The sequence below is a fragment of the Mesoplodon densirostris genome, chromosome 3, assembly GCF_025265405.1.
Source record: "Mesoplodon densirostris isolate mMesDen1 chromosome 3, mMesDen1 primary haplotype, whole genome shotgun sequence".
Lineage (NCBI taxonomy): Eukaryota > Metazoa > Chordata > Mammalia > Artiodactyla > Ziphiidae > Mesoplodon > Mesoplodon densirostris.
The window spans coordinates 65,964,588-65,977,498 of record NC_082663.1 but is presented as its reverse complement, the minus strand read 5'-3'; the positions used below and the strand labels follow the sequence as shown (position 1 = coordinate 65,977,498).

Genomic DNA, 12,911 nt, shown 5'->3' with positions numbered 1-12,911 from the left:
GGTGTAAGAGAGGGTCTCTTTAACCAAGAGACGTTCAACCAGGGGTCTCACTGAGAAGCCAGCACTGGAGTAATGACCTGAGGAGTAAGCCTTGTGGCCAGCTGGGGGAAGAGACTTCCAAGTAGAGGAAAGAGCAAGTGCAAAAGCCCTGTGGTGGGAGTGGGTCTGGCCTGTGTGGGGAATGGCAAAGTGGCCAGTTTACTGGGGGGAGTATGTGAGAGGCAGAAGAGGGAACAGGATTCTAATGCATGTAGACCAATATAGAGTCTCAGGTTTTTACCCTGCATGAGATGCCGAGCTTTAATCAGAGGTGTGGCAAATTCGACTTTTAACAGGATCACACTGGCTGCTATGGTAGGAAAGGACAGAGGTGAGGGGTGGAGTACAAGGGGAGAAAGGGAGACCAGGTGGAAGTTCCACAATAATCCAGGAAAAAATGTTAGAGATTAATCCAGCATCTAGCATGGGGCCTGCCACAAAACAGTCATTCAAATGAAGTCACTGTCAAATGAAAAAAAAAAGTCATCTAATGTGATTTATTTTGCATGGTTTATTCTTCTTCACAAAATACTTTTCATTTCTCAAAATTTTCAAGTCATTCAAAGTATTTCATTTGGTCTCCATAGCTTACTGCTCTTACTGGGATATCCTCCCACCTTAAAATAATAAAGCTTTCTCTTTTTTTTTTAGCTTTTTATTTTATATTGGAGTATAGTTGATTAACAATGTGCTGATAATTTCAGGTGTACAGCAAAGTGATTCAGTTATACATATACATGTACCTATTTTTTTTTCAAATTCTTTTCCCATTTAGGTTGTTACATAATATTGAGCAGAGTTCCCTGTGTTATACAGTAGGTCCTTGTTGGTTATGCATTTTAAATATAGCAGTGTGTACATGTCAGTCCCAAACTCCTTAACTATCCCTTCCCTCCACCCTTCCCCCCTGGGGAATTAAGTTCTCTAAGTCTGTGAGTCTGCTTCTGTTTTGTAAATAAGTTCATTTGAGGGCTTCCCTGGTGGCACAGTGGTTGAGAGTCCGCCTGCCGATGCAGGGGACACAGGTTCGTGCCCCGGTCCGGGAAGATCCCACATGCCGTGGAGCGGCTGGGCCCGTGAGCCATGGCCGCTGAGCCTGCGCATCTGGAGCCTGTGCTCCGCAATGGGAGAGGCCACAACAGTGAGAGGCCCGCATATCGCAAAAAAAAAAAAAAAAAAGTTCATTTGAATCATTTCTTTTTAGATTCCCCATATAAGCAATATACGATATTTTGCTTTGTCTGACTTCACTCGGTATGACAATCTCTAGGTCCAACCATGTTGCTGCAAATGGCATTATTTCATTCTTTTTTTTTTAATTTAAAAAAATTTTTTAATTAAAAAATTTTTTTTAATTTTTGGCTGTGTTGGGTCTTCACTGCTGCGCGTGAGCTTTCTCTAGTTGCGGTTGAGCGGAGGCTGCTCTTCGTTGCAGTGCGCAGGCTTCTCATTGTGGTGGCTTCTCTTGTGGAGCACAGGCTCTAGGCACACGGGTTTCAGTACTTGTGGCACAAGGGCTCAGTAGTTGTGGCTGGCGTGCTCTAGAGCGCAGGCTCAGTAGTTGTGGCACATGGGCTGGTTCCCCCGCAGCCATGTGGGATCTTCCTGGACCAGTACTTGAACCCGTGTCCCCTGCATTGGCAGGCGGATTCTTAACCACTGTGCCACCAGGGAAGCCCTATTTCATTCTTTTTAATGGCTGAGTAATATTCCACTGTATATATGTACCACATCTTCTTTATCCATTCCTCTGTCGATGGACATTTAGGTTGCTTCCATGTCTTGGCTATTGTAAACAGTGCTGCAATGAACACTGGGGTGCATGTATCCTTTTGGACCATGTTTTTCTTCGGATATATGCCCAGGAGTGGGACTGAAGGATCATATGGTAGTTCTATTTTTAGTTTTTTAAGGAACCTCCATACTGTTCTCCATAGTCGCTGTACCAATTTACATCCCCACCAACAGAGTAGGAGGGTTCCCTTCTCTCCACACCCTCTCCAGCATTTGCTGTTTGTGGATTTTTTGATGACAGCCATTTTAACTGGTGTGAGGTGATATCTCATTGTAGTTTTGAGTCGCATTTCTCTAATACCTAGTGATGTTGAACATCTTTTCACATGCCTCTTGGCCATCTGTATGTTTTCTTTGGAGGAATGTCTATTTAAGTCTTCTGCCCATTTTTTGATTGGGTTGTTAAAGCTTTCTTTATGTATCCCACTAGTAAATAAAAGTCTACTCCAGACTGTGTCAAATCAACTGAAAATGCATGCATGGCTTCCCTTCAGTGTAAGAATTTTCAAAGCATTGCTATTTCTATTCTACTATATTTCCAATATATGTTTTGTCTGATTAAGTTTTCCAGTTACTAGACAATGCTCAAGTTTAAGAGTTTTTTTTAATTTAAAAGACATAAGGTAAACATTTATCAAGTTTAAGAGTGTTTGCCTAATCTATTCATTACTTCTGTTTTGTTTTATTTATTTATTTATTTATTTATTTATTTATTTATTTAATTTTTGTTATTCAGTTTAACTTCCCTCAAGAAAAAATGGTTTCTCACTGCAAAGGGGAATAATAAAATTAAGCCATATAAATCAACATGATGGAAGCCAAACTAATCTGTTGAGTATCAACAGATGGCACATATATGGGAGTGAAATATTCTTGTATAATATTTATAGCCAAAACCAAACCACCACTACTACACACAGGAGAGAAGGAAATATTCCAGTAGAATCCTGAAACGTCCAGAGAAGAGGCACAGTATAAAATCATAGCCCTTAATTATTTTTATAGAAGGGAAAAAACTGTATCAGCTTAGCAAGGAATTGTTACTTGGGCCAGAACCTTATCCTAGTTATTTTGATTGAAGACATATTTGCTAATGAGAGATACTAATAATGCTAGATAATTATAATTAGCATATATATCCAGAATATCAGAGAGAGAGAACTATAGTTAAAACCCAAGCTGAAAAGTCATACAACGGGTAACTGAAGAAACACTCCCACCAGCTCCAGGATTATGCTCAATGTTATTGAGAAAACTTTGGAATCGGCATTCCTCATATCAGGGGCATCGTGGTGTCTTTGGGAATTGGGGAAATCCAGTCCAGGATGACAGCAGTGCAGTTCCTATTTAAGCAATCTTTGAGCGTGAACAGCAGCACCCTTATCTAAGCAAGACCAGGCCTCCAGGCATCATTCACGGCCGCTTTAACATCGCTACCCTCCATTTTTCTGGCTCTCAAATTCTCTTACTTCAATAGGTCCACTCCACTGGCTAATCAATATTTTTCATGTTTCACTTCAGTGTTAGAGGTTCTAAGACTAATTCACTCCCATGAATCTCTTCTCTTTCTACAAAGTTATATAAGGAAAGAAAAGCTTTGGAAAGTCGTTGTTGATCCAGGTGACACAGCTTCAATGGGGTAGGGACAGAAACCCACTGGCAAGGGCTGAAAAGAGCAGGAGCTGCAAGCAGAGGAAGAACGACAAAACCATTTCTCCAAGAAGCCTGGCTGTGCTTTCGAGAGAGGTCAGCAGCTAGAAGAGGATTCAGGGCCAAGGGAGGGGTTTTTTGGTTTGTTTTAAGGTGGGAGAGATTTAAGGAAAATCAAAGAACACAAGAAAAATGTCAAATTGAGTGGGATAGGGGGAGAGAGGAGGCTCAGGTAAATAGGCTGGAACTATACGAGAGAAATGGAATAATTAACGGAGCAAGAAAATCAGAGGGAGAGGCTAACGGAGGAGCTCTCCATGGAACCAGAGATGTTCCCCTGGGGTGGACCCCTGCAGTGGGTGACCCCAGGTGCACATGGGGACGGAATGCCTGCTTTGTGAGTGGAGACACAAGGTCACACTGCAGTGTAAGCTGATGGTTAAGGAAGGAGACAAGATGAGCATCTGAACCAAAACTACCGTAAGGAACAGGAAAGATAACTGACAGGTAGAAGTATTAACAAAGGGCTGCAAATAAGACAATCCAAGCCCAACTTTTCTCTATAGAAAACAAGTTCTACCACCCAACCAAGTAAATCTTTCACAGTCCACAAACACTACCGCTTTTCTTTTGTGTTGTACTGTTCAAACTCTAAGGGAAAAAATGCCAAAGTCTCTTTCATAGGGCAAATCTGGAGGCAAAGATCTGACAGAAGTTCATAGTAAAGAAATCCAATATCTCAAAAAAACAAAGTCCACATTTCCAGCTTTTTTAATAGTGATAGTTTTACTGTTACCAGAAGAATACAAAATATGGCCTTGGGATTGCTTTGGGCTATAACATCACCACCCATTGCTGATTTTCTAGTCCTGTGGTTTTGCTATGAAACATAAAGCGTTTTCAGCTTTTCTATGTAATCACTCTCCTGATTTGTGAGGGATTTTTCCATGCACATTCTACAAAGTGCTGATTTTATGCGGATGATAGGATACACACAGTGTATCCTTCAGTGTTGGACAGATTTTGTATTATACACTTTGCTCTAAATTAAGCCTCTATCCAAGTAAAAAGAATGAGGTTACAAGCATTAGGTGTTTGGGACAATTACCATGGTGTGTGTGTGTGTGTGTGTGTGTGTGTGTGTGTGTGTGTGTGTTGGAGGGAGGGGTGAAGAGATTGAGAGAGAAAGAAGGGGGAATATGGACAACAGGCCACCTGAGGCACATGTAATCAAAAGGACTATAGATAAAAACAGACCCAAGAGGCTGGATTAGAGCTTTCTTTAGTGGACAGGAGGACAAGACTTAATTGAAAATCTTAACTGGAGGATTAAGTCTCTCTGCTCATCAAGTTCAGAACTGACAGCGTGAAGGAAAGGGCTATGTCAAGCCCTAGCCAAACTAAATGCAACATGACCTTTATGGAATGGAGGCATATGCCTGATTCCTTTTTCTCTTGCAAATACGCTCCCCATGAAGGAAACCCTAAGAGCCACCTGTCACAGGCACACACCAAAGGGAGGAGAGAGCATTGAGGGAGGGCGCTGAGTTTCAGTTGGAGAGCAGGCAAAAGATAGTAGGACCATCTCAAACACTGAGAGCATGAGCCATAGCTCTGCAGGTGAGCAAAGCCACATACACCCCATGGTGTGCAACACCAGGCACCACATTCCCCATGACTCCAGTGTTTCACAAGCCCTCCCCTGACCTCAGTCTTGGTAGAAACCCCGAGCCAGCTCTCCCCTCTGGACACACCTGACTTCTCTAGCAGCCCCTGTTACTCATTCTCCCATACCTGACATACCAAGGGGCAAGGAGACTCAACAGTATTGCACAGTTCCCCACTGCCCCTTCCAGGCAGTCATATCCTCCAATTCCCTGCAGAAGCCCTTCCTGGCCAGTGCTCGTCACCCTGCCCCACAGACCTGCTCTCATTCATCATATGTCCTCCCAGGGAGTGACACCATCCAAGCTAGGGACCTGAGAGACATGTTAGACACCACCCTGGTCTAATATGGCCCACATCCAGGTGGTCACAAGGTCCTTTGAAGTCTACCCCCTACAACTCTGGAATACTTTCCACCTACCTCTCTTCCCAACTGTCACAGACCAAGTCCTTCAGGTCTTATGCTTAGGCCAGAATGGGAAGATCCTTGGTACCTCTTGTACATCTGGATCCTCTTCCAGGCCATGTCTACCTTCTAACTTCCGAGGCTTCATTTGATCAGGGCTCCAGAAGACAAAACGTGGGTAAAAGAGCTATGGACATTGTCTTGTCAGCCAATGAGCCCTAAAGACCGACGATCAACTGGGTCAGTGTTTTTGATTGTCCTAATGTCTACAACTAAATCAACCATGATGGACAGATATGGCAAGAGAACAAAGAAATATCAGGCTACTGGAAATGTCCAAAGTCCCATACCCAACTAGCAAACCACTTATAGAACAAACACAGACTTCATTACTATTAAAATACTCTGGCCTCACCTCATCCCAACAAAAACAAGACTGAGCCTTGCTAGCAGCTTCCCATGAACCGGTCGGTGCCAGTAATACATGATGAAATGATATTTTAAATGTGCCAGTTTCTAGAAATATATCAACCAACTTTGAGCAAAACTGGAGAAAAAGCTTCCTAGACCAAGTCAAATCTTCAAAATAAGAATGTTAATTTCCAAAAGATGTTTTCCTGGGCCAGAGCTAAGGAAGAAAACATGCAATTTGACATGCCAGGAAATGACTTAAAGGTCCTCTGAAGGCAAAGGGGGGCAAGTTAGTTCGGCTCTGAGGTACAAAAGCCAGCCTCAGGAATGTGATTTTCATGGCACCAAACATAGAACATCCAGTCCAGTACTGAGAAACACCTCAGGAAAAGAGCAGTGACCAAGAGAAGGATTCTGAGCAGTCCCTGTTTCTATGTAGGATCTGCAACTCAGAAAAGAACTAGTCTCAGGCTAAAACAGTCATCAGTTCATCAAAAGCTCAGCCTTAAAAAGAGGGATCAATAAACCCATAATTATTGAGCATTTTCTACTCAAAAGGCAGTAATACCAAAGTAATGCCATCAGACTGTCCTCTAAAGGTAAAATGTTTAGTCAACCAACCAGTTGTTTAATTAGCACAATGCCAAGCAAAAACGGTTGACAAATCCTTTCTCTGAATGAGCTTCATTAACTTTCTGGCTCTGCTAATATATGAACAAAGTCAGGATGAATTTCACAGACCAACAAGTTTATACCAAAAACTTGACTCAATGAAACATAAATGAAAAAGTTATTGTCTTTTGTGATTTAGAAAACAAAAATGTAAGAAGCATCTCAATGTAATAAGTCAAATATAAGAACTCAGGTATAAAGCAGTCACATTAAAAGGAAGTCATCAAAGAACCCAGTCCTGGACCTCAAGTCAAAGGAAGAGCAATTCTAATGTACCAAAAGTCAGGACATCAATAAAAAAGATCAATTATTAACCAAATCTTCAAATCTAAAAGAGAAGAGAATTTTTACCATTCAATTACCTAAACCACTAAAGTGGTTTCTAAAACCTTTGTTTCCTGACAAGATCATGTGAGCCCTGGATTGATCATATGTCAGTCAACACCAAATTGCTACTGAACTACTTCCACATACATGACAAAGTTTTCTTGGTATACCAAAAAAAAATCCTTGCTTGAAATTTTACCATTTTAAAGTAATTCATACTCTATTTGGTTCACCACAATATTTGCTTGGCAACTACAAAGGCATTTAGGCTACTAATGGTACTTGGCTCTTCTGGAAAGAAAAAAAATGGGCAAATACACGTGTTTTAAATTATTTACTTCATTTTAACTCCCAGGTAAAAAGGAATAGAAGTGGTCACAACGATTGGGTCTGGAAATGACCCAAGGGCTCTACGTGGCCAATTTGATACTTCTTTCACCTTTGAAGACCTGACTTTTCTTTCTACAGTGAGTCAGTCTGCATTAGTCCTAAGTCTGAGCAAAACTCTCAGACAGAGACACTGAGAGTGAAGACACCTGAACGGTGTGCCTGGATCATGATGTCGGCAAGCTGCACTGGGGCCCACCTTGGAGAGCAGCATTTGGGCGCCAACCCTGTGCGTCTCAGAGAAATATTTTGCAGAGGAGGAAAGAAAAGGAATTGAAATCTTTTGCAAATAACACCTACTCTCAACCCTGACCTGACATTAATCCATTTTCGTCTTTGAATTAGAGGAAGAGAAAAAGAAATAGAAGAGGGAAAGATGGAAGAGAAAAAGAGATAATAATGAAGAACGTTACAATATAGAACATTGGTTAAAGGTTCTGGAGTCAGAGAGACCTCAGTTTGATCCCAGTCCTGCCATTTAACAACTTTGTGTTAGACTTTGCCACTCTGCTTAATCATCATGAATCTTCGTCTTCTCATCTGTAAAATGGAATTAATAATACCCTACTGGGTAGTTGTGAGGAATAAAAAAAGAAAGATAAGTATGTAAAGCATTTAGCATGCTGCTTGCCACAGAGCAAGGTGGTCAATATACAGTAGCTGAAGAAAGAAGAGGGGAGAGGACAGGAGGGGAGAGGAAAAAAGTCACCAGGGCTCAAAGAACAGCCTAAACTCAGGACACCTTATATGCTTTATAATCAATCTGAAAACATTTCCTAATGACTACATAATTAGCATTGTGCTTCATTCAGAAATGAATGTGTCCTCATCCTCATCCTCCTCCTCTCACGGTGCATACAATCCAGCCCAGGAAACAGAAATCACACACGTGAAATATGTAAAAAATAACCTACATTGTACTAAGTTGTTAAATATTCCACATGTAGTAAAGCAAGTGCTGTGGCCACTTGGAGCGGGGGGCCAGTGAGCACTGGCTTGCAGGGAGAAAGTGTCCGGGAGTGGGTGTTAGAGACAGACGTGAATAGACTTATAGGAGAAGGTGGGGGAGGCATACCTGGCAAAGAAAAAGACTGAGTTTTGCCACTGAAACACTGAGGATGCGAGCAGGGAGTCATGGAGTGAGGAGAGCCTGGGTTGGGGCGGGGACAGGCAAAAAGCAGCAAGTTTGGGAGCCGTTCAAAGCCAAAATGGATAGGACTTTGGAATTGAATATGAAAAATAAAAAAGAGGGGTCTGCCTGCATCTCTTTTGGATTCTTCATTCTCATTTGAGGCCGAGAGTGCTTATTTCTACCTTCCTGGTATTTCTTAGGAGGAAGACAAAGCACACTCTTCTCTTTGCCTAGATAGCGGTTGGCGTCCCCTTTCTGGATAACCAGGCTGCACAGGGCAAGGTTTACAAATGCAGGCTCGGCTGGGTCCGTATCCCAGCTCTGCCACTTGCTAGCTGTGTGGTCTCAGGCAAAGAAGCTAAGCTCCCAGGCCTCAGTTTCCTTATCTGTGAGAGAGAGGCTAATTCTGATAACATCTCTCACAGACTACTGAGAGTATAAGGGAATCAAAACATTTAACAAATTCCTTAATTCAGGAAAACTTAGAACAGTGCCCGGCACAGAGGCACAAATCCTATGTTCAGTAATTATCATTATTATTGTTTTATTTTTTACCTTAATCTTTAGCCAGAATATATCCACAGGAAGTGCAAAGAATCATCTCACACATGACTAAGGAGGAGGAACCAAGGGGAAACCCATCTTGGAATTGCAAGTTCATCCGAAACTACCGCTGATGGTGAAACCCCCATGCAAGACTCAGACAATCCAGTGTCACATAGAGGATTTGCGCCCATACCTGGCTTGGTGAATGGCCTCCATCCACTCTTTACCGTCCTGCTCCTCCTCACAGCGCAGCTCTAGTGGTTTCTGACCTTCGTGGCCAAAAAGAACAGTAAAGTAATACTGGAAAGAAAAACAAACAAAGTTATGTTTTATTTTTCAGGCATAACAGCATAACAACACGATATTTCCCTACAAAGGCTATATGTTTACAAAATGCATCAGCATTACGTAAATCATATTTCAAAATGTAATGACACTCCCAGTACACTTGGCAATGACTTTCTACCTAGAAGATACCATAGGATGCATCTTAACACCCCTCAGTAAGATTCAACTCACAATATCTCAGATACAGAAAAGGTATTTGATAAAATTCTACACAAACACACGATTAGAATTCTTTGCAAACTCCAAAGTGAAATTTCTGAACCTGATAAAGGATATCAAGCAAAAACTTACTACAAACATTTTAGCTAATGATGAACTATTACAAGCAACCCTTCTAAAATCAAAAATAAGAAAAAATGGCAATTATCATCACTTGTATTTACCAATTCTGTCTGGAGGGCAACATAGAAAAATAAAGGAAAAAAGAAATGGAAAACAAGGGGGAAAAATCATTTTGCACAGATGATGTGTCTACATTAAAAATTCATTGAAAAACTATTAAATAAGAACATCCCTCAAAATTGTTGAATATAAAATCAATACACGAAAATTTATTGCACTTTGATACAATATCAACAAATAGGAAACAATTTTGAAAACACAGCATTTGCAATAGCAAAGAAATATAAATGACAAACCTAAGAAAATAAGTTTATCACCTCTAAAGAGTAAATTAATCTATAATTTCAATGTATTCTAATAAAATTACCAGTAGGTTTTCTTTGGGTGGAATTTGACAATAGTGAATCGAGAATCTGAGCTAGGGACAGGAGAAGCTGTCACTTTAAACCAGTCTATTTGAGGCTAGACATATAATACCAAATTGAGACTGTCTGGGAAGGAAATATGACTGGAGAACTTTTGATTTTATGAGAATTATCAGCAAATACACTGGGCCTGCTCAAGACTTCATCCTGGGGCACAAAAAGGACCAGCCCCACACAGCTGCTCTGAGACAGAAAACCAAAGACAAAACCTGAGTTTTTTCTGTTGTCCCACCTTCCCACCCTACCCCCAAATTTCTCTTTATTCAATGTGACTGTTACATACTCATTTTCTTCAAATGAATTAAAAACCTTCAGGACAAAAGCTTTTAGTCTATAAAATACATTGAATCACTATGATATATACCAAAACTAACATAATATTATAAATCAGCTATAACTTCAATTAAAAAAACCTTCAGGACAATAATCCTAGAGATAAATTCTTAAAGATCCTAGAATTTTTGGCACATTTTTACAAAAAAGGAAAACAACTAGCTAAGAGACCTCGTGTTACTTGTGCATAAATCATCAGCCAACTGAGGACATGTCTGTGAGATAATCCACCGCACTTCCCCAAGGACAGTCCTTAGCCCCATAAATGACAAGCTGTCTTTAATTCTTAAACCTCTTGCCCAGCCAGAGGACTAAATGCTATGAACTAGGGGGAAATAATCTGATGAAAAGGCCACTAAGAATGGGAAAAATTGAGTTTAGCACTGTATTCAATAAAGCTTCATTTAAATTTGAGAGGAAAGGAGTCGAAACTCAACAAAATAACAAATCAGTGGCTTAAAGGGCAATCCTATAAGTGATGGCATTTCAGCAACAGCTGGTTACCAGCCAAGGCCAGATGCCCTGTCCAGGAAGAGGAAACATTTAATGAACCTGATATCGAAAGGCTACAACCAGCACCTCACCAGCAGCTGCTGCTCGGGAACCCAATTAAAAGCCACCTTTAAAAGACAGCAAGGTAATTATATTAGCAGAGTACATCCAAAGGTTAGACTATGTCTCAGGCATGACAACGATGGAAAAAGTTTTAACACTGCCTCTACGTGTACCTGCAAATTATTCAACTTCAGCCATTCATCAAGAAGTTTTCTTTGTGTATTCTGGCCTCATTCTGATATGAACTCAGTATACCATGTGTCAGACCTGGGGTTTTAGAGGTCCCCTTGGGGATCAAAAGCATCAGCAGACACCCTTGATGGTACTCTGTGACCTCTGACCTGCCCCACTGCAGGAAACTAGGAGGGGAAGTTCCAAAGTACTGGGTCATCGTGAAGTGCAAGGAAGAATTAAAACAGTGATGACCTTGTTTACGTCTTTAAATTCAACACCTACAATGGCAGTGAGCTTCCCTTCTTTTTCTCCTTGGGTAGGTTCACCTATTCCCAAATATATTTCTCCGGGCAGGCAGATGCTCTCCCAGTGCCCGCCCCATATTTCTGCCGTTAGCCAGCATTTCAATCAGGTCTAAACCTGAACTCACTCATTACCTTCCCTCCCCCCCCTCCCACCTCCTAATGCTCCTACTTGTACCTGCTGCCCTCGCAGCTACTCCTTCTCCACTTGTGTTTTCTCTGTCAAGTACATCTTTATCCAACAGTTGTCCCAGCTAGGAACCCCAAAGCCACCCTCAACTTCTCCCTCTTATCAGCCCCGCATTGGGTGTCACCAATGCTCCTTCCCAAGACGCTCTTCTGGCTTTTATTATCCCTCACCTAGATTACTGTAACAGCTTCATCACAGATGAAAATGATAGATATGACAACTTTGAAATACTTTCCAACTGAGACTGCTTTATCTTATAGCTGGTCTCTCTCCTTCGTGACATCTCAGCTGCTATTACAGCCCCAAGTGGGAGGTTAATGGCCTCTCTGGAAGTAGGACGGGATGACCTAGGGGAAGTCCCAGTGAGTTGTGAACACAAGAAGAAAGGTGGAAGAGAAGTAGTGGTGGATGTGGGTAAGAAGGCAGAAAGCAGCAGACACATATGGTACAGCTTCACCCCACTTGAGTCTAAAATCTCAGAGAAGGTTGAGGACCTAGAAGGGTTGATGACAAAGCCAAAAGCCGAGGAACTTCCGTACCACTTTCCTTTTGGAGCAACAGAGGATGTCATCTCACGCAATGTTCTCTTGCCCCACTCCCACCCTCATGACAACGTGGGGTGGTGACCCCATGGGTAATGACCGTATCATGTAAATCAGTAAAATGGTGTCACAGCGGTTACGTAAAGACAGGGCCTAAGTTTTGAGTTTAGCTATCCAGAGCCCCCCTAGTATTCAAGTGGTGTGATGTCCCTGAGGGTACCATGGAGGACTGTAGAGGGAAGGGGCTATCAGACCTCACGGCGGGGGGGGGGGGGTGCTATGCAGCCCTAGCAAAAGCCAAGGTGTGGCCGTGTAAGCAAAACGGACACCTGGACCCTGACTGACCTGAGAGAGCATGGACCACAAGTTACAGCAGCCATACACTTTAGCAACAGATGACCAAGGCAGAGCCAGAACAACACCAGACCCCAGTCAGCACCAGCAAGGACCGCCCGCCAACCTCTGATAAACACACACATACAACCTCAAGGGCATGGGACCCCCCCACTTACTGAGACACCATCTTCGTGAGGCACAGAAGAGAGAATGCATTACTTTTTACATGATTGGAGCAGACTGAATTTACTACTCTCAGCTAAATGCAGGTTCTTTTTTCTCCACTTACTAAGTGGGGGAGGGGTCTTAAGGAGAAAGTCTGCTCAACTTTAAGG

At 42.0% G+C, this 12,911-nt stretch overlaps 1 protein-coding gene across 1 annotated transcript in view; it reads right to left on the bottom strand.

The window, feature by feature from the left end:
- RASGRF2 (Ras protein specific guanine nucleotide releasing factor 2) overlaps positions 1-12,911 on the bottom strand; it is a 248,052-nt gene that overhangs the window by 173,781 nt on the left and 61,360 nt on the right. The window contains exon 2 of the mRNA XM_060091787.1: positions 9,223-9,329. Coding sequence (XP_059947770.1) covers positions 9,223-9,329 — 107 coding nt within the window. The remainder of the gene's footprint in view (positions 1-9,222; positions 9,330-12,911) is intronic.